The following is an 18787-nucleotide window of genomic DNA, read 5'->3' on the forward strand; positions in this document are numbered from 1 at the left end:
GACTCATGAAGGAGATTTCCATGTGTATTTTTTAACCTTTGATTAATGTACAATTTCAAGGAACGCAAACTGACAAATTAACCCTGATATGCATACCGTAATAATCAGATTGCTTCTTTCATAATATCCAAAACATGACAGATGCAGAAGTTAGCACTAATAATATAAAACATAATGTCGTAAATTGTCAGCTGCCCCTGAAACAAGTTAGAGGAACCTAGTGGCTGCTTTAGTTTTCACTGGCTTTGAATGCTACCTAAGGGCCATTACACCAGAAAGAACTGCTTGAATACACTGTGCTTTGGCTCCTCAAAATACCCTAGTTCTTCCAACACATCCCCTATGCTAGGTGCAGGAGGCACTGAGATAGGGTTGGCCATGCTGGATTTATGCCAACTGAGGATTCCTTCATACCAGTGGAATCCATTTAAAGCAGCTTTAAGGAGCAGCGTAACGGGATCTTAAGGTTGGTCAGAATCTGGTCCAGTATTTCTTAATATATTTTGCATCACAAAATGGATTAACGAAATTAAGAAATAGATGACAGTTCTGCTGCTAAAAGGAAGTGATTCTACAACAGTCAGGCCTACTAAACACAGAAGCAGAAGTCTTTCATTAGTTCCTGTTTTGGTTAATTGCAATGTTCACAAATTTCAGAGGAACAGCCGTGTTAGTCTGTATTCGCAAAAAGAAAAGGAGTACTTGTGGCACCTTAGAGACTAACCAATTTATTTGAGCATGAGCTTTCGTGAGCTACAGCTATAAAAAAGGAGCACTGTCAATCTCTATAGAAGCAGACATGAAATTCTAACACTACTGTAATTTAGCACCCCATACTTTCATTATCATATTAAAGATGTCCTTTAGGTTTAAGTGTTTTATTTCGAGGTCTCGTTCCCTGAATTAACTTCTGCAGGGACTGCAACCTTTTCTCCCTACAAATTTTGAGTCTAATTCCCGTAACACATTTTTCTCATAAATTCATAATAAAATGATAAACTACCCAATCATACTGCACAATTAACCCAAGGTCAAGTCAACTGTTAGATATAAGTCTTCAGTTTGTTCAGGTTAAACGTGTGGGGGCTTTCTCCAGAAAGCGTGGTTTTTTAAATTAATGTTAAGTATTTCTACACCCACAATTGCAATGCACTCATTTTAAAATGTGTAAAGCAGTCTGTCATTGTACACACAACCAGATATTGATCACTAGACATATGTATTTTTTGACGCCTTACTTCTGGTAATTTGTTGATTAACTGAAGTCAATGTGGCTCTTTGGGCCTGAATAGGTTTTAGAGGGTCAGGTGCTTTTTTTCAGGAGTCGGAGCATATTCATTTTATGATAAGCCCAGTCTGTGCCAGCCCACAGCTTAGATCTATAATTTCAGAGCAAAATATGAAATGGCCATTTTTTTGTTTGACTCCAGCCCGTGATGTATTCAGTTCTCAAGCATTATTTAACTACTGATATATATTTTGGACAGGTAAAAGTCAATGGAAGTATCAGCACTGAAATGATTCATTCTACAAGTTTATTCACATTTTAGACTTCATTTCACAGTGCAAAGCACTGTGGATGCATGCATCAGAAAGTCTTAAAATTTCTCTTTTGCTGCCTGAAATCACTAACCTCTCCTTCTTGAAAATGTTTCCTGAGTTGCTTCAGCATGAGAGTGAGCTTCTTTGACTGCACTCCACTATAGGCCAGCAGCATGCCACCAAACTGACGCTCAGTGATCCGCCCATTCACAGGGTCATGCCGTTCAAACTGGAAGAGAAAAAAAGATTAAAACAAAACACTAATATTAAAGCAATTCTGCTTTAATAGGAAGCTGATATTTTATTCAGGAGGTGCACAACATTTACTGTAATGCTGAGGTAAGTGTGGTTGACAGTATTTCCAGAAGCAGCTCTAACTGTGCTCAACATCCCCTCTTCATCAATGTCAGCGATTATTTATTTATTTATTTTACACACACATTCCAGTACTTGGACAACCATTTAGGAATTTCCTTTATCACGATCAACTTGTTCCATTATACAGGGGGACAGCGTTTGTGGGATTGGTCCTCAACAAGCATTGATTACAACCCAGAATGGACATTTCCGAATGAAAATAAGCTAGATTTTCACTTAAAGGCGGTTCAGAAACGGTATAAAACTTGCAATCGGAGTGGGGACAGTGTCAGAAGACAGTTTGCCAGTACTAGAAAATACATGCCACACACTCCAGGCCACAGAAGTGTGACTGTGTCATGCAGAGAACAAGCTGCTGTCAGTAACCCCTTCTCAGGGTTCAGTCCTGCACAGATCCTTGGAAAACACAGTAAGCATGACTTAAAAAAAAATAAGTGGGGAGAAACATGGCTGGCAAGAGGTGTGGTGGTCAGTAAATCAGGAAGGGAAAAATCCCCAAGCGCTATGTAGGGATGGTCCGTGAGAGAAGACTCCTTCCCTTGCTCTTGATTTCCCCTGACAACTGCTAAGTTTTGGTAAACATTCATTTGACAGCTGCCAATCTCTAGCCTCTGAGAGGCTTACAAAGATTGTTGGGGGACACTTCCACCCCAATCTCCCCTCACAAGCCTTTCAGAGGGAGAAAAAAGTTGTTTTTTCATTGAATAGCCTTCTAAGTGATCAGGTTAGATGCTAACATCAATCGCAGCGAGTAAAAAGGCTAGAGACTTACTACAGCAAAAATAAATACAAAAACAAATCACAAATAGTCAAGGATCTAACATGACATTTGCAAACTGTTTACTCTGCTTATAGGTTGTACCTCTTCACCCACACCCATTGTTGGTGTTGTCCATTTAGATACTAAGCTCTTTGGACAGGGACTATTACTCCATTTGTGGATAGTGCCTAACACAAGGGGGCCTCGATCTCGGTTGCTCCCTAGGAATTATCATTTAAAAAAAAAAAGTGAAAACTCACTATCAACACTTTAACATCTTATATCAAGTTTGCCAGAGCTGATATAAGAAAGCCAACAGTTAACATCCCTTAACTACCTAGCCCCATAAACAACCACCCCCATCAAGCTCCTGTCTCCCTACAAGGTAACATAAATGGATAGCCTTGCAGCATGACCTGAAGGTCAACAAGCTTGAACTATTTTGGACAAAAGGATGTGTATGAGAGTTCTTTAGTTAAACTACCTAACAAGTAGGCGGCTTGTAAACAAGCCATTACAATTTGCATGGTAATGAAAAGAGCTGAGTAAATAATTCCAAGTAAATAATTTACTTGATCAATTTCACTGCTTTTCTTCTCCCTGTTCACAAACTGTATGGAGAGATTCAAATTTTATTTGAAATTCACAAAGTAGTTATTGGTCTGCAGCTTGACAGTAAGATATTGGTTGCTCAACATTCAAATCTGAACTGTTTGGATTGAACACATAGGCCATGCACTAGGATTCAGTTTCCTGATCAGATAAGAGAACTTTTGGGTTTCTGACGTGAATGACTCATGGATTATGAATTCCATAGGTTGTTCACTGTACTATTTAGTCAAAATTAACTATCATAGCAAAATTTCTGACCTTTGAAGATTCAATTTTTGGAAGGAAATGAAATAACGATGTCCAGTCCCAAGATGCAATATATATATATATATATATATATATATATTAAAAAAAACCAACAAATTTGATCTTCAGTCTTTTTCTCTGAGCCTAAATGGTGTGTGCAGTATCTGGGAAGTCATGCAACCTCTTAGCTGTAGTTTGCTAAAGAATCCCACTTATTCTGTACCCAAAACACTGAACTCTTTCCGACTCATTTGGTATAGGAAAAACCCTATCAAAGTCAGAGGAAAAATACAGTCTTCATTAACATCAGAAGTAAGGAATTTCACCCACTTCTTTGGTGTTTCTGAGGAATATGGAAAAATGTTACAATACTTTGAGGCATAAATTTTACATCCAATGTAGTTTTTAAACCAGCAGCAAGACTTTCTAGTAGAGATTCTCCATTTGCCTCTCAATTAACCCCCAAACATGCAAATCAGTATTTTTACACGTTCTTTAAAGACCTCAATTTCGAGGGAGTGTGAGACACTATCTTTTATTAGCACACCTGAAAGGGCTTTAAAATTTTCAAGCTCAGTTTATAATTAGTGACCTTTCTCAGACAAGTTTAGAATAAGTGTAATGTACATTTTTCATTTCCCCTACCCCACTTTAACAACTTGATGAGGAATTTATTCATTTATCTTCATGCCCTTAACAGGATTAAGAACTGTACCCATACAAGTTCCATCGGTACCAGCTACATCTGGGTTGTACTTTTTTGCAACTGACCAGGAAAGAGAGACTGTACTACAATATTAGTTGTGATAGTACTTGAGCTCAGAAGGGAAACAAACACATCCCCTCCTCCCAACCCAACCTCTCCTCCGCATTCCTCCCCTCTCAAACGGTCTCACCTCAAGCTTTTTGGTGCCATTTTTTGGTAAGGTTAACCAAAGACCCAAAGCCAGCCTTTCACCAGGAACCACTTAACCATGGGTCCCCAGTAAGAAGTATTCGCATCAGTCAGCAAGGCCATCTTGCTCTAACCCCCTTTTTAGGATATGATCCTCAAGTATTTCATTTGCTCAAGGCTAATTACCATATCGTGATCGCAGACATTCCCCCTTTTCCCCTGCCATGCTAGGATCTCCATCTCTCCTTAATGAGATGTGCCTTAGTAGCAGAGAGACTACTCAATACTCAAATATACTGGATAGATTAAAGACAACGCTATAATTTTCACTCAATTTCAATTGATTTGTCGGTTCTACGACAGTCCTATTGAGAGTGAATGACAGCAAGGGTACATGCAAGAAGTGGGATGATTTTAAAAATATTTGTCAAGTTACACTATCGGAAATCCAAATATAGACACAAACAGTGTCACTTTAAAATGTGTTAGCTGGTTGTGGTCAACTTAGCCTAGACACTTAGCCCAGATTTTTTGGCACTGCAGAGAGCAAAGATTTTGGAGATAGAAAAATCATAGGAGCTTTTACAACTTCATCAACTATCAATGAAATGGGATAAAACAGGATGGAAAAGCACTTACGGAATCAAAGTCTAACCTTCATTGCTGGCACCTAATAAAATTAACACAGTCTTTAAAGTACAAGGATCTCATCAGTTCGTAACTGGTGGATCCCAAAAATATATCAGCATAATTTGACTGCTGGTGCCCATAATCCTGCAAAAATTTGTCAAAAATGAAATAAATGCAGCATTATGAGTTGAATGACTCAAACAAGAGGCAGAGGAGTATTTAGTACAAAAACAATTCCCCTATCCTATTGCTATGCCCCAGCCTGTACCAAACTGTGAAGTTATAACCACAATGGTAGTGTATTGGAGAATAAGTCACAGGTGAGGTAAAAAATAGGGTTTGTTTTTTTTTACATTTTATTTACAAAAAGAAAAGGAGTACTTGTGGCACCTTAGAGACTAACCAATTTAGTCTCTAAGGTGCCACAAGTACTCCTTTTCCTTTTGCGAATACAGACTAACACGGCTGCTTCTCTGAAACCTGTCATTTTATTTACAGTATACTTTTGGATTTTTTTTTAAACTATCATCCTTTTTCTTTTTTTAATACAAAGACCACTTCAGAGAAATACCTCTTGCCTTTAAGAAGTAAAATAATATATTCAAGGGGGAGTGTTAGGAATACAGCTCATCATTATCCCTCATTATGGACCCAAACTTGGTTCCCATTTTTAATTTGTATAAATCATCAGCAATGATCAGTCATAAAACTTTAGATAAAGTTATTCATGTGAAAGTATTAATATTTTTGTTTTTCTTCCATATTGTACCTTTAAAATGAATGTCCCTTACCTATTCTTGACAAACTGATTTAATACCCCCACATCCACCAGTTAATTACTGTACCTGTAGCAACTCTTACTGCGTAAGTTAACAGAAATATTCACCAACACATCTTCATGCTGCTTTTAAATACTGACTGAGTTTCCAAAACTAACAGAATCATTTAAAGCTTGGAATGAGAAAAGTAAGCACTTTCTCTTAGTTTTAATCCATGCAACAATGAAGTGATGTCAAGAAAGTAGTTATTTTTCCAAACTCTCACTCATCTGGTACAAGTTATATTTAAATTGCTTATGAAAGGGATATACAGTATAAAATATCTAAAAAGATAAAGAATGAGAAAAATGAAACAAAAGGATAAGGAGAAAAAAAGGAAATAAGTATATACAAATGCCCGTGATCTGTTGCTAATCACAACAGATCATACATGGGACTTAAAAGAAAGCAGAGTTGCTACAGGTAGTACCACAATGTGATGCAGAGAAAACTTTACTGAAGATCAGAATGTTCTCCATTGTCCTTTATGCTTCAGAGGAAGACAACAGAAAAAAAAAATCAAACCCTAGAATACACCTGGCCAATTGTGCATTGGGGGAAAAAAATCCTTCCTGACCACTACAGATGATTAATGTATGCCATGAAGCTTTGACTGTAGTCATTATCTTAATGCAGAGCTGCAACAGTTATGAACAGGTTGAGGGCAATGCTGAGCTACTTCTTTCCTCCATGGCCCATGAAAGAAGGGAAGAAACAGGTGTATTCACTGATTCAGACACTCCAAAGCCAGAAGGGACCACCACAACCAACCAGCCTGACCCCACACATGTACAAGGCCATAGAATTTGTCCTAGAAGCACCATTAAAGCATACAGAATCATACAAACATATGGCTTGAAGGGACCTTGAGAAGTCATCAAGTCCAGCCCCCTGCACTGTGGCAGGACCAAGGACATCTAGACCATCCCTGACAGATGTTTGTCCAACCTGTTTCTAAAAAACTCCTATGATTCCACAATATCCCTTGGAAGCCTATTGCAAAGCTTAACTACCCTTATAGCTAGAAAGATTTTCCTAATATTTAACCTAAATCTCCCTTGCTGCAGACTAATCCTATTACTTCCTGTCCTACCTTCAGTGGACAAGAAGAACAATTGATCACAATCCTCTTTACAACAAATCTTAACATATTAGAAGATTTATCAGGTTCCCCCTCAGTCTTTTCTCAAGACTAAACAAGCCCAGTTTTTAACCTTTCTTCATAAGTCAGGTTTTCTAATCTTTTACCATTTTTGTGGCTCTCTAGACACTCTCCAGTTTGTCCACATCTTTCCTAATGTGTGGCGCCCATAATTGGGCACAGTATTCCAGCTGAGGCCTCACCAGTACCAAGTAGAGCAGGACAATTACCTCCCATGTCTTACATTCAACACTCCTGTTAATACATTCGAGAATAACATTCGCCTTTTTTGCAGCTGCCTTACATTATTGACCCATATTCAATTTTTGATCCTCTATAATCACCAGATCCTTTTCAGCAGTACTACCATCTAGCCAGTTATTTACCATTTTGTAGTTTTGCATTTGATTTTTGCTTCCTAAGTGAAGTACTTTGTACTTTTCTTCAATGAATTTCATCTTCTTGACTTCACACCAATTCACCAGCGTGTCAAGGTTGTTTTGAATTTTAACCCTGATCTCTAATGTGCTTGTAACTCCTCCCAGCTTGGTGTCGGTGACCGTCTATACCCTCACATTCATCCTTTTTACAAGACTATGACATATTTCATACAAAGTATGCCTTCTGAGGTATCATTTGAAAACTCATAATTTGCTGATAATTATTGTCCTGGTAAAATGTGTGACACCATTGTATGGAAAGTTATAAAATTATACTGTATAAGATACATTTCTAGTCTGGGGAAACAGCTTCAAACTATGTCGTGGAGACAAAATGCTAGCAACACCTCAGCCAAGTGTCAACAAAATCAAATAGACTGTCACCTGGTGAAGGCCATTCTTTGGCAGGAGGAAGGTTGAGACTGAGAAATTTACATCTTGGCAATGGAACAGCTGGAGGTTCCTGTGCAAACAGATTTTCTATCACCTGAACCTCAGCTGGAGATGAATCTCAAAGAAGAGATTTGCTCTCAGAAAGGGGAGAAACTCCACATGTTATCTCTTCTCCCTTTCTCTCTGCCCACAGCATCCACAAGGCCTGAAGGACAAGGAAAGGAGCACTGGACTGGGGGAGGGGTCCTGGTTGAAAGGCATCCAACCAGTAAGACTGCAAGAGCATGTGGTGAGAGAAACATTTTGCTCTGAATTCACTTAGCTTGTTAAATTAGGTATTAAATTTACGTTTTATCTTTATTTCTTTGTAACCAATTCTGAATTTTATGCTTCATTACTTGTAATCACTTAAAATCTTTCTGTAGTTAATAAACTTGTTTTATCTAAACCAGTGTGTTTGTTTTGAAGTATTTGGGAACTTCATTTGGGATAACAAGATTTGTGCACATCATTTCTATTAATAAAATGACAGACTTTCTATGAACTTGTTTTGTCCAGAAGGAAAGAGCTGGGCAGTACAAGACGCTCAATTCTGGAGATAAGTCTGGGACTGGGAATTTGCTGGTGTTGCTCTGTAATTAATTATAATTAATGGGTGGGTGGCTGGCTGGCTATAGTACTCATACAATATAACATGCGGTAATTTACATTCTGGAGGTTGTGTGTGAGCTGGCCAGGAGTGAGACTACTTTTACAGTGAAACAGTTTAAAAGGCACCCCATGTTGGAGACTTGAGGGGATACAGCTGTTCAACAGGCCAGATTGTACCCTGGGGAAAGTCACAGTGTCATCTGCAAATTCTATAAGTGGACTCTCCACTCCATGCTCCAAGTCATTAATGAAAATATTGGATATTACCAGACCCAGGACTGACACCTGTGGGACCTCACTAGATTCAGCCTCCCATTTGGACAAGCGAACCATTCATAACTATTCTTTAAGTACGGCCTTTCAACCAGTTGTGCATCCACTGTATAGTAATTTCATTTCTAGACCACCTTTCCCTAGTTTGCTTATAAGAATGTCATGTGGGACACACCTTTCAGCTATATTTCTAAGCTTGACTTAAAGACTCCAACCAAAGGGGAGTCCACTGTCTGCTCAGGTAAGTTGCCCCAATGTTCGTATTATCCTCACTGCTACAAAACTGCATCTTATTTCAAAGGTTGAATTTGTCTACTTTCATTTTCCAGCAACTGGATCTTGTTATGCTTTTAGCTAGATTGAAGGATCTCCCACGACCAGATATCTTTTCCATGTATAAATATCTATAGACATTAATCAAGTCACCTCTCAACCCTCTCTTTGATAAGATGATTAAGTTGAGTGACTTAAGGCTCATATTGGAAGGCTTGTTTTACAGCTCCTGAATCATTGTGGCCTTCCTTTGACCTCTTTCTAGTATTTCCACATCCCTCTTGAAATGTGGACACGAGAAATGAACACAGTACTCTACTAGCAGTCTTACCAATGCTATGTATGGCAGCAAGATCACTTTCCTACTTCTGCATGACATTCCTCTTTTTAAACATCCAAGGATTGCATTAACCCTTTTTGCCATAACATTGCACTGAGAACTCATAGTGAGACAATTATCTGCAATGACCCCTAAGTCTTTCTCCGAGTCACTGCTTTTCCAAGACAGTCCTCCCATTCTGTAGGTATAGTCTGCGTTCTTGGTTCCTAGGTGCATTACCTTGCATCTGGCTGTATTAAAATACAATTTGTTGAATTGTGACCATTTAGCCAGCAATTCAGATAGTTAACAGCAACCTTTCCTCCTCATTATTTACTATCCCACCAGTCTTTGTACCATCTGCAAACTTTACAAGCAGAGAGTTTACATGACCATCTAGATTGCTGATAAAATATTAAATAACACTGGACCAAGAACGAGTCCCTGCGAGACCCTGCTAGAAACAACCCTGCTTCCCCTTAACAACTACATTGTGAGATCTGTCAGTGTGCCTGCTTTTAATCCATGGAATGTGTGCCCGGTTAGTTATATAAAATGCAAGTTTTTAAATCAAAATCTCATGTAGTACTTCATCAAATTCCTTGGAAAAATTTTAACTGTAGCAAACATAGCCTTTATCAACTAGACCTATAATATTGTCAGAAAAAGGAAATAGGTTTGCTTGGCAAGACCTACATTCTATGAAACCACTGATTATGTTTTTAGCTTCTAATTCTTTGTTGATAAGAATCCTGAACTAACTGTCCCATTATTTTGCTCAGGATAGATATTAAGTTAACTGGTCTATAGTTCCTTGGATCATCCCTTTTACGCTTTTTAAATGTTGGTTCTACCTTCGCCTTCTTCCCTGTTTCTTTGGCTTCTCCCCAGCCTTCCAAACTTGGTTAAAAATTAACATTAGTGGTTAAAAAGGTGTCAATTCTAGTATGAAAAATCCCAGAATAATTGCCTGCTGTGTTCATCAAAATAGAAAAGTGCTGTTTTTTTACCTTCATAACTGGTAAGCATTGTGCACTTAAATTTGAAATCTGTACTTTGTAATTGACATGGGGTAACAAGGAATCCTAGATTACACAGAATACGTCAGAATTCTATCGGTCTGTAAAACAAGAAAGATCTTCACCATGTATGTAAACCCTTCTGATTCCTGTGGTTGGCTAGTACTGATGCTTCATCATACAGACCCAAGGCTTAAAAGTGAACTGCAAAGGAAAAGTTATCGGGTTTGTGCCTTTTTTGCTTTTGTGAGTAAGGGTGGCTTGTATGTTGTTTTATCTTCCCTCCATCCTCAAAATCAGGTTTCAAGTCTTGTTCTCCCTGCATTTGCTTGATGTCTCTGGAGGAGAGGAAAGGGGATTGGTTGGGAGGTCTCAACCCTAGCTAAAGGAACGTGCTAAGATACTTATGGATTTTCTTCCAGTATTCTTTTGGTGTTTGAGGTAAATACATATTTTAAGAGCCCAGAGAGTTTTAAACAATCGGAATAAAAATAACTTCCCCTTCTCAATTAAGCAGGCTTCTCCTCCTTCATATCTGTGATGTTATAAATAATGCTAGTTCTCCAATCATTCACCAAGTCTTTCAGGAAAAACAGTGTAGAGAACACCAGAAATTCTAATACAACCAAAAAGTTTTCTTTAAAAGATTTTTAAATACATTATAAAGAAAAAAAATACAAGTTTACTGATTTCCCCCTCCCCCAATCAGGAGTCAATCTTTAAGACCTAAAGTGTTATGGGGGCAGGCAGTGTAAAAAGGTGATAGCATCTGGTTAGTTGTGGAAAAGTGCAGTTGTAGTTTATTTCTCTAGTATGAAAGAACTGACATGGGCATGAGGAAATTGGGGAGGGAAAGCTCTATGCACTGGGATTGTTGCTTAGGGCCCTAAACTACAAATCCCATTTCCTTTAACTCAAGGGACAAAAACACACCCAACGCACGAACTCAAAAGGACTAGCCCTTAAAAAACTCAATCTTTACAAAGATGCTGCCAAAGGAACTAAAAAACATGACTGATGGTCTGCTATCTTGGATCCATGTTGGTTAGTTTTCCACCTTTCAAAAAATGTCAAACGTTTAGATGCTGTGTGCCTTTGTTCTGAAATCGGTTCCTTCTGACAGTTCATGACGAACAACATATTTCAGGTTATAAATCAAGATTTGGGACCCATTTGTTTGTCTTGTCATACACTCAATATTTAAAATGCAAATTATTATTTTATAATGCAAGCTGCAATATGTAGCATGAAACAGATTAGAGAAGTGCCATACCAATCATTACCTCCAGAACAGTTTCCAGTATTAACCACTTGATGAAAGCAGTGGCTAGTGTATATATCCATTAATAAGACTACAAGAAATTGTACGTAATGTTCTAAGTGCCTCTTCCCCAAACCAAGGTGTGTGGGGCACTGTAAAAATAAAGACAAACACTTAAAATATGATAGACACGTTATTATGACAATTAGTAAATATCAATTCTTTGTGTGATGGGAAATTCAAACTTCCTCTGTCTAAAAGGTTAAGCAAATCCAGGCATAGCATCACATTTTTGAATCCTGGGCACCATCACTTCATAGTTCAAACATCAATATTGATTAACAAGGCCCACGCTATTATTAAGGAGAATTTAAATATATATATATATATGATATACTATTTGATCATGATTTTCGATCATATTAATGCAGACTCCACAAGGTGACTTCTTTTTTTAAAATACCACACATGGAAGGGGGAAGAGTTAATGGAGATCTAGATTTTCAGCAATTGTACTGGAATGGAAAGGACCAGAAATGTCGTGGGGGGAATTTTCTGCTCCATTCCCATCATCTCAGAAGCAGATTGTATTTATGCATTTTGAGCCTTCTGGTTTACAGTTTACATCTTCAGGGGTATGTGACAGTGAAAGCCAGCCAGCAAGCCAGACTTTGCAGAAGATTCTAAGACATCATTACTCTTTACTTAGTAGCATGAGACATGCACAGACCTATGCTAAATAATAAAGACACATGCATTTCCCTGCCTTGGAGCCCTCACGACTCTGGAGAGATTTTTGTGCTTGGGCAGAGCCCTCTGGGGCATCCAGGATCCTTCTCCTGCAACTTGTAAATTCTCTCAGTCACGGAACCTCTCCAGTTCAGCTTGCATTTTCTGACATTGCAGGATGAGGCAGTATAGGGTGAGGGAAACCCATAGGTACGTGGAAAGTTTCTGTTTTCTCACATGCCTTCTTCTCTAAGCTCAATAAACTCTTGTAGCAAGACAATTAGACGAATTGACCAGAGAATTTTGGGTCCATCTCTCTTTACTTCCGGGGTTAATTATTTTTGGCTTGCCCCAGCTTGTGTGTGAAAAAAATCAAACATCACTCTTTGAAATTATACAGACTAAATCAATTCAAAAAAACAATAAAATGAGAAATCTCTCTTTCAGAGCACTGGAGATACCTAAATATGAACACCAAGATTATGAATACCGTTTCTTCTCCTCTTCTTCTGCCACCAGCTGTAACACTTCCTCTTGCCAGGAAATTAGAAAGCTCTAATGGCCATACAACCATCTGCCACAGACAGCACGGTATGTTCCTTTGGGGTCTTACTCACTCTTAAATAGTGGGGGAGGTGAAGACTACAAATTATACCTTAGATTTAAGCTTTCTAGATAGTTTATATACTAAATACACAGGCCCAGACTACTGCATTTCAGGCATTAGAAAAACTGGGGAAATATGGAATAATCCTTTAATTCACATATAACCAAGAGTGGGAGTATGTTTCTCTACAATTATACCTAAGTAAATATGGATTTGCATTGTTTTAAATAAAGAAAATTTACTGCCATTTAAAGTTCAAAGTTAATGGGGCAAAACGTGGTGCTTTGATTGTGATACATGCAAGCACTGCATAAAAGCATTTTAATCTTAAGTAAAATTTGCTAGTTGTCTATTTCCCCCTCAGGATATCCTCCTTCAGGGAGGCTCAAATCCTATGAGTTTCTCAAGGGAAGGTTCTTCATTTCAGCGACCTCTCCTCCTTTTTAACTGTACCTTAAGAGTGTAAAAAACCAGCTGCCACAAAACTCACTCTTGAGATCCATTCTCCTCTGAGATTTTAAGTACAAAAAACTATTTAGAGCTCAAGAACAGTGCATCTTCACTGGTTCTTCTACATCACTGAAACCTAAACAGATTGAACTTCGAGGAGATAAAGCTCACAAAGAGCCAGCATTTGCTGGGGAAGGAGGCTGGTAAGCTAACAATCAGGAAGTGGTACAAATATATTCTGTTAAAACTTAATAATATTCTCTTAATCTCTAAGCTTGGAAAGATTTATTTCCACACTGATTTTGTCCTTCTCCGACTAACGGAATTTTAGACCTATATATGGAACAGCACTTTTGTTTTGTATTAAAAAAAAAAGTAAAGATTTACTTTAGTTTTCTTTTCTTTCTTTCTTTTTTTTTTTTTTTTTTAAGTACTAGCATTGTAAATGTGGCAAAAAATGTCAGCAGACCTCTGGAAATAGGATTTGTTAATTTATGCTTTTCTTAAGTAAACAGAAAATAATAAGCACAGAACACTTAAGTATACATAAACAGTGATGACTGTTTTTAATGTTTCTCATTTCCAAGTTGTTGGATTTTTGAAATATAGACCTTTAGAATCCAGAACCATTTAAATGATTTAGGTCTAAGATTTATTCTGTGTCCCATTAAGTGACCTGGTAATTCCTCTTACCCATAGGAAATGAGAGATGTTAAAAAAACAAACAAACCAAAAACAATCAAACAAACCCAAGAAAATAAACCTCTGTTCCTCTGAAAGAGATACTGTAGAAAGATACACAGACATCTGAGTGGCTCACAGATCGTACTCCATTAAAACCAACTAGATATGGCCATTCAGAGGATAAATATTTAAACCAAAACAAAAGGATCTTCACCAAAAGAATTAAGAACCTAAAAACTTGCATAAAGGAAGCAGCAAGCACACATACAATTGTAATGCAAAATAGCATGATGCAAACAGACATCTTGGATTTTTCTTAAGACAGCACACACACACACAAGATGCCGCTTCCAAGGTGTTTGCTGATTACCTGCCAACTTCAATGCCATAAAAATAGCTAAATATAAAAATATGTTTTGCAGCAGGGGAACCCAAGCAGCTATTGCCCTCAGCCAGCATGTTCGAAGAATCCCATATTGGCTGAAGCAGTGACTCAGGATAATATATGTTCATAGAAGACAGATTTACACACACCCCTTTATTCTGACTTAATGCTAACAGATTCCTCTATCCACCATTAAATGCTGCACTTTGATTACAGACCACTTCCTACAAGACAAACACCAATTTTCTCCCATCAGAGGCAAATTACATAATCATGTTCAGCTGTTCCAATAAAAAATATCAAAAATACTTAGTTACTCATGGCCCCAAAGTGGTTCTATCCTGCCAATATACTTTTTTTGCCTTTTTAAATAAAGCACTTTGAGATCAGAAGCATTATTTAGATTGATGATCTCTATTCAGAAGTATGAATAATGTCTTATCCCTAGTGATATACAATAAGAAGATCAGAATCTGATTTGAAGAAACACTTGCCCAACTCATATCAGAACCCAACAGCAAAAAAACCAGAGCTTTAGATGCTCTGTTTGTCCAAACAGAGCTTTAGATGCTCTGTTTAGAGAGAGAAATAGAGGGGACTTCCCAAAGGTTCTAAGCTCAACACAGCAGGTCTGGGTTTGACAGACAGCTGATTTAGTTTATCTTCATTGCTGTCAATACAAAAGGGAGGGGGAAAAGAACGAACTCAAGCAATGTTACTATGAGACAGACTTGGAGTGCTATCAAAATGGCAGTTGACGTCAGTGCTACACTGATCAATAGCAGCTAAGGAAACAAGTGCAATGCAAGGTGAACAAACAAAATTCCTTCAGACATCTATGGGATTGTCACTAGGCAACGGGCTTCCCACGCTGTCACTTTTCATACTGTATCAGAGTGCATAAATGAAGTAATTTTCAGTGTTTTCCAATGACATAATGATGTCGCAACAGGACATTACAGATCACTAAAAATCTGAATGTAAATTTAAAAATAATTTTTCATTAAACATTTAGGAGGCACCATTACCAACCACAGCATCTGAGTGCTCCTTAACAGAATGTAAAGACAGCCAGACTCTCCAGTTTGCTCAGGCCACTGTGTGCTTAATGCACAAAACTGGTTGGAAACAACCAGTGGAGAAGTTCCTCTGTCCATGAGAGCTTTGTCAGTACATGCTGCTAACTACACTAGCCTCCCTTGGCAGGAGGCATGTTGGAGTGGAACTACACCCTGTCCTCCAGTGATGCAAAGAACCTCTGTCCTTATGCAGCCCTAATTTGCACCAGAACCAGGCAGCCCTGCATTAGGGAGCTGCAACTAGCTCCCCTAAGTTCCCCACTTTTTCACTGTGTCAAGGGCAGCTTAGATGGAGTGGAGAATCAAGACCATAGTATTTATCCAAAATAGAGAGCACATTTTCTGCACACTCCACCTTTATTCTCAATAGAATTGGGCTGCACTAACGAGGGAAAAATTTCCAGGGGGATACCAGCATCTGGATAAGTATAAGACAACCAGTGGAGAGATTGTCTGTGAGAGAGACAACTGTGTGAGTGCCTTCACTAGGAAAAAAGGCTGTTTTAATATGAGGTGACTAGTATGAGGTAAACTCCTATTGAAGACAAGTCAATTTGTACTTTTAACACAAGTAGACAGGTTGAGGTAAAGATTATGGGGAAGCTGGGGGTTTACCTCAGCCAGCGAACATGTTCGAACTGCAAACTACCTTGTCTTTATTAGGCATTTACCTCTGGTGACCAGGTGTTGGCTAACACAAGGCACACCTTTTTTCCCCTAGTGAAAACAAGGCCTGAGCAATTGCCTGAGGAAGCAAATTCCTAACATGATGAGGAGCTACTGAGAAGGCCCTTGCCCTGGCTCTAGTGAGCTTAGCTCTGGGAACCAATAGCTGAAGCTTCCCCACAAATAGCAAATGCTGCAATGGGACAGTCATAACTAGGCTCAGTTTTATTTTAAAACTGGAATCTGTTATTCCACTGTCCTACCAGATCCCTACTGAACAGCAGCAGCGTTCTTCCCTCTTCACCACAAAATTAAAAATGAGGTGCATAGCTGCTACAACAGGCTTTCTGTAGAAAATTGTTTGCGTCCATTTTCTAAGCCAACAAACAACTGTGTGAGAAATAGGCCTTCCTAGAATCCCTGGTTTAAATATATATTTTCCTATGTAAGTCAAAAAAGCAAGTCCTACAATATCAGTAGTATTAACAAAAAAGTAGGGTAAATATGTTACTATTATGACATAAATGAAGGTTTCTTTATCCCATATTGGTTAGGACAGTATATTTTTCTATGTAGGGAACATTCTCACATATATTATCGTAATGTAGCCAATGCTGAGAACAAGCAATTTCTCCTCCGACATTAAGTTAAAAATAGACTTCTGTCAAACAAACAGCAAGATGCCAAAGGAACCATGCCTTACAGATTCTGAACATCATTTCCATAAAGATGGCTAACTAACTATAGCTATATCTGGAACAGGGAGTCCCAGTCAGATCCTGTCTTAAGAATGCAAGTTCTGTGAACAAAGTTACCATATGCAGTTGATAGAGTCAGGGCTCTCTACATTCAAGGAAGTCTCAAGGCCAAGCTTGAATCTAAACTGGTCGTTAGACCATATAGTCATTCAAGAGTGGGAAATTCAGTTTAAAGCGGTTATATTAAATATAATTGGTGTGGATGTTTATGTAACTTGAAGCTAGTCTATAAAACATCACAAAAGCAACACAGCAGTGCTGGTTAGAGGATGCTGCTAATGGAACTAGGAATTGGTTCTGCCCAGAACCCCTCTTTCCACCAATATCTCTAAGAACTGAGTTATTTGCTGAGTTCCAGACTTACTTCTCCTCAGCTAGTTCATTCAAAATAATTTCTGTTCCCCAAACAAATGTATCTACTGTGAGCTCAAGGGACTCCTTTGCAATAATTCCGCTAGCAGTTATGGTAGTGAAAATTAATAGATAAATTATTTAAGTATATTGGAAGCAGGAAACTTGCCAGAGAACTGATGCTCACTGGACAACCAAGGAGCAATTAATGATAAGGGAAACCGAAAAATTTCTTTGCATCTGCCTTCACTACAAAAGATGCTAGGGAGATACCTACCCCAGAATTAGGGAGAAATTCTGACTCCACTGCAGTCAGTGAGTTTAACTATTAATTTCAATGGGGGAGCGGTGAAGGGGTGTTTAAGATTTTGCTCTTACTCTTTTCAGTTGATAAAGATGAAGTATTGTCTGAGATGGAGGTGTCCGAAAAGAGTGTGCTGGAACAAACTGATACTTTAAACAGCAACACACCACCATGATCAGACGGCTATATCCAAGAGTTCTGAAGGAATTTAAGAACGAAGTGCTGAGCTACTAACAAAAATACACAATCTATATAAAAATGCAAATGAAATCAAGAGTAAGGGGCCATTCAATTAAACTGATAGGTAAATTAAAACAAAGAAAAGGAAACACTTCTGCAATACAAGTGTGGAACTCATTACCATGAGGAAGTAATGGAAAGTATAGTTTTCAAAAGTTCATATAGAAAATGAGAACTTCACATTTACATTACAGCTCCAAATCCTCATACTTCAGGACATAAACCAAGATTTAACCAATAGGGTTACGAAGAATTTTCCTCTGTGGGCAGATTATGCCATAATTTCCCCCTATAGGGTTTCTTATAACTTCTGCAGCATCTGTTACTGGCTACCGTTAGGGACAGGATACTAGACTACATGGATCATCGGTTTCAAACCGTTCTGCTACTCAACTCAAAGCAAGATAAAATTAATGTAGTCTTGTTCATGAGAGGCCTAGCAATCAGCGACACCAGGGGTGGCCAACCTGTGGCTCCGGAGCCACATGTGGCTCTTCAGAGGTTAATATGTGGCTCCTTGTATAGGCACCGACTCTGGGGCAGGAGCTACAGACGCCAACTTTACAATGTGCCAGGGGGTGTTCACTGCTCAACCCTTGGCTCTGTCACAGGCCCTGCCCCCACTCCACCCTTTCCTGCCCCCTCCCCTGACCCTACCATGCCATTGTTCCTCCTCACCCCTCCAGCCTCCTGCATGCCATGAAACAGCTGATCGGGAGGTGCAGGGAGGGATGGGGAGGCACTGATTGGCGGGGCTGCCGGTGGGAGCTGATGTGGGGCTGCTGACGTATTACTGTGGCTCTTTGGCAATGTACGTTGGTAAATTCTGGCTCTTCTCAGGCTCAGGTTGGCCACTCCTGAGCTATACTCTTGATTTCTTATC

At 38.7% G+C, this 18787-nt stretch overlaps 1 protein-coding gene across 5 annotated transcripts in view; it reads right to left on the bottom strand.

Moving 5' to 3' along the window:
• The window catches only part of MICU1 (mitochondrial calcium uptake 1), a 208726-nt gene that overhangs the window by 42151 nt on the left and 147788 nt on the right, over positions 1-18787 (bottom strand). For all 5 annotated transcript variants that reach the window (XM_075130908.1, XM_048856880.2, XM_048856881.2 and 2 more), the window contains one exon: positions 1634-1771. In XM_075130908.1, the coding sequence (XP_074987009.1) occupies positions 1634-1771 (138 nt within the window). The remainder of the gene's footprint in view (positions 1-1633; positions 1772-18787) is intronic.

The sequence above is a fragment of the Caretta caretta genome, chromosome 7 (assembly GCF_965140235.1).
Source record: "Caretta caretta isolate rCarCar2 chromosome 7, rCarCar1.hap1, whole genome shotgun sequence".
NCBI lineage: Eukaryota > Metazoa > Chordata > Testudines > Cheloniidae > Caretta > Caretta caretta.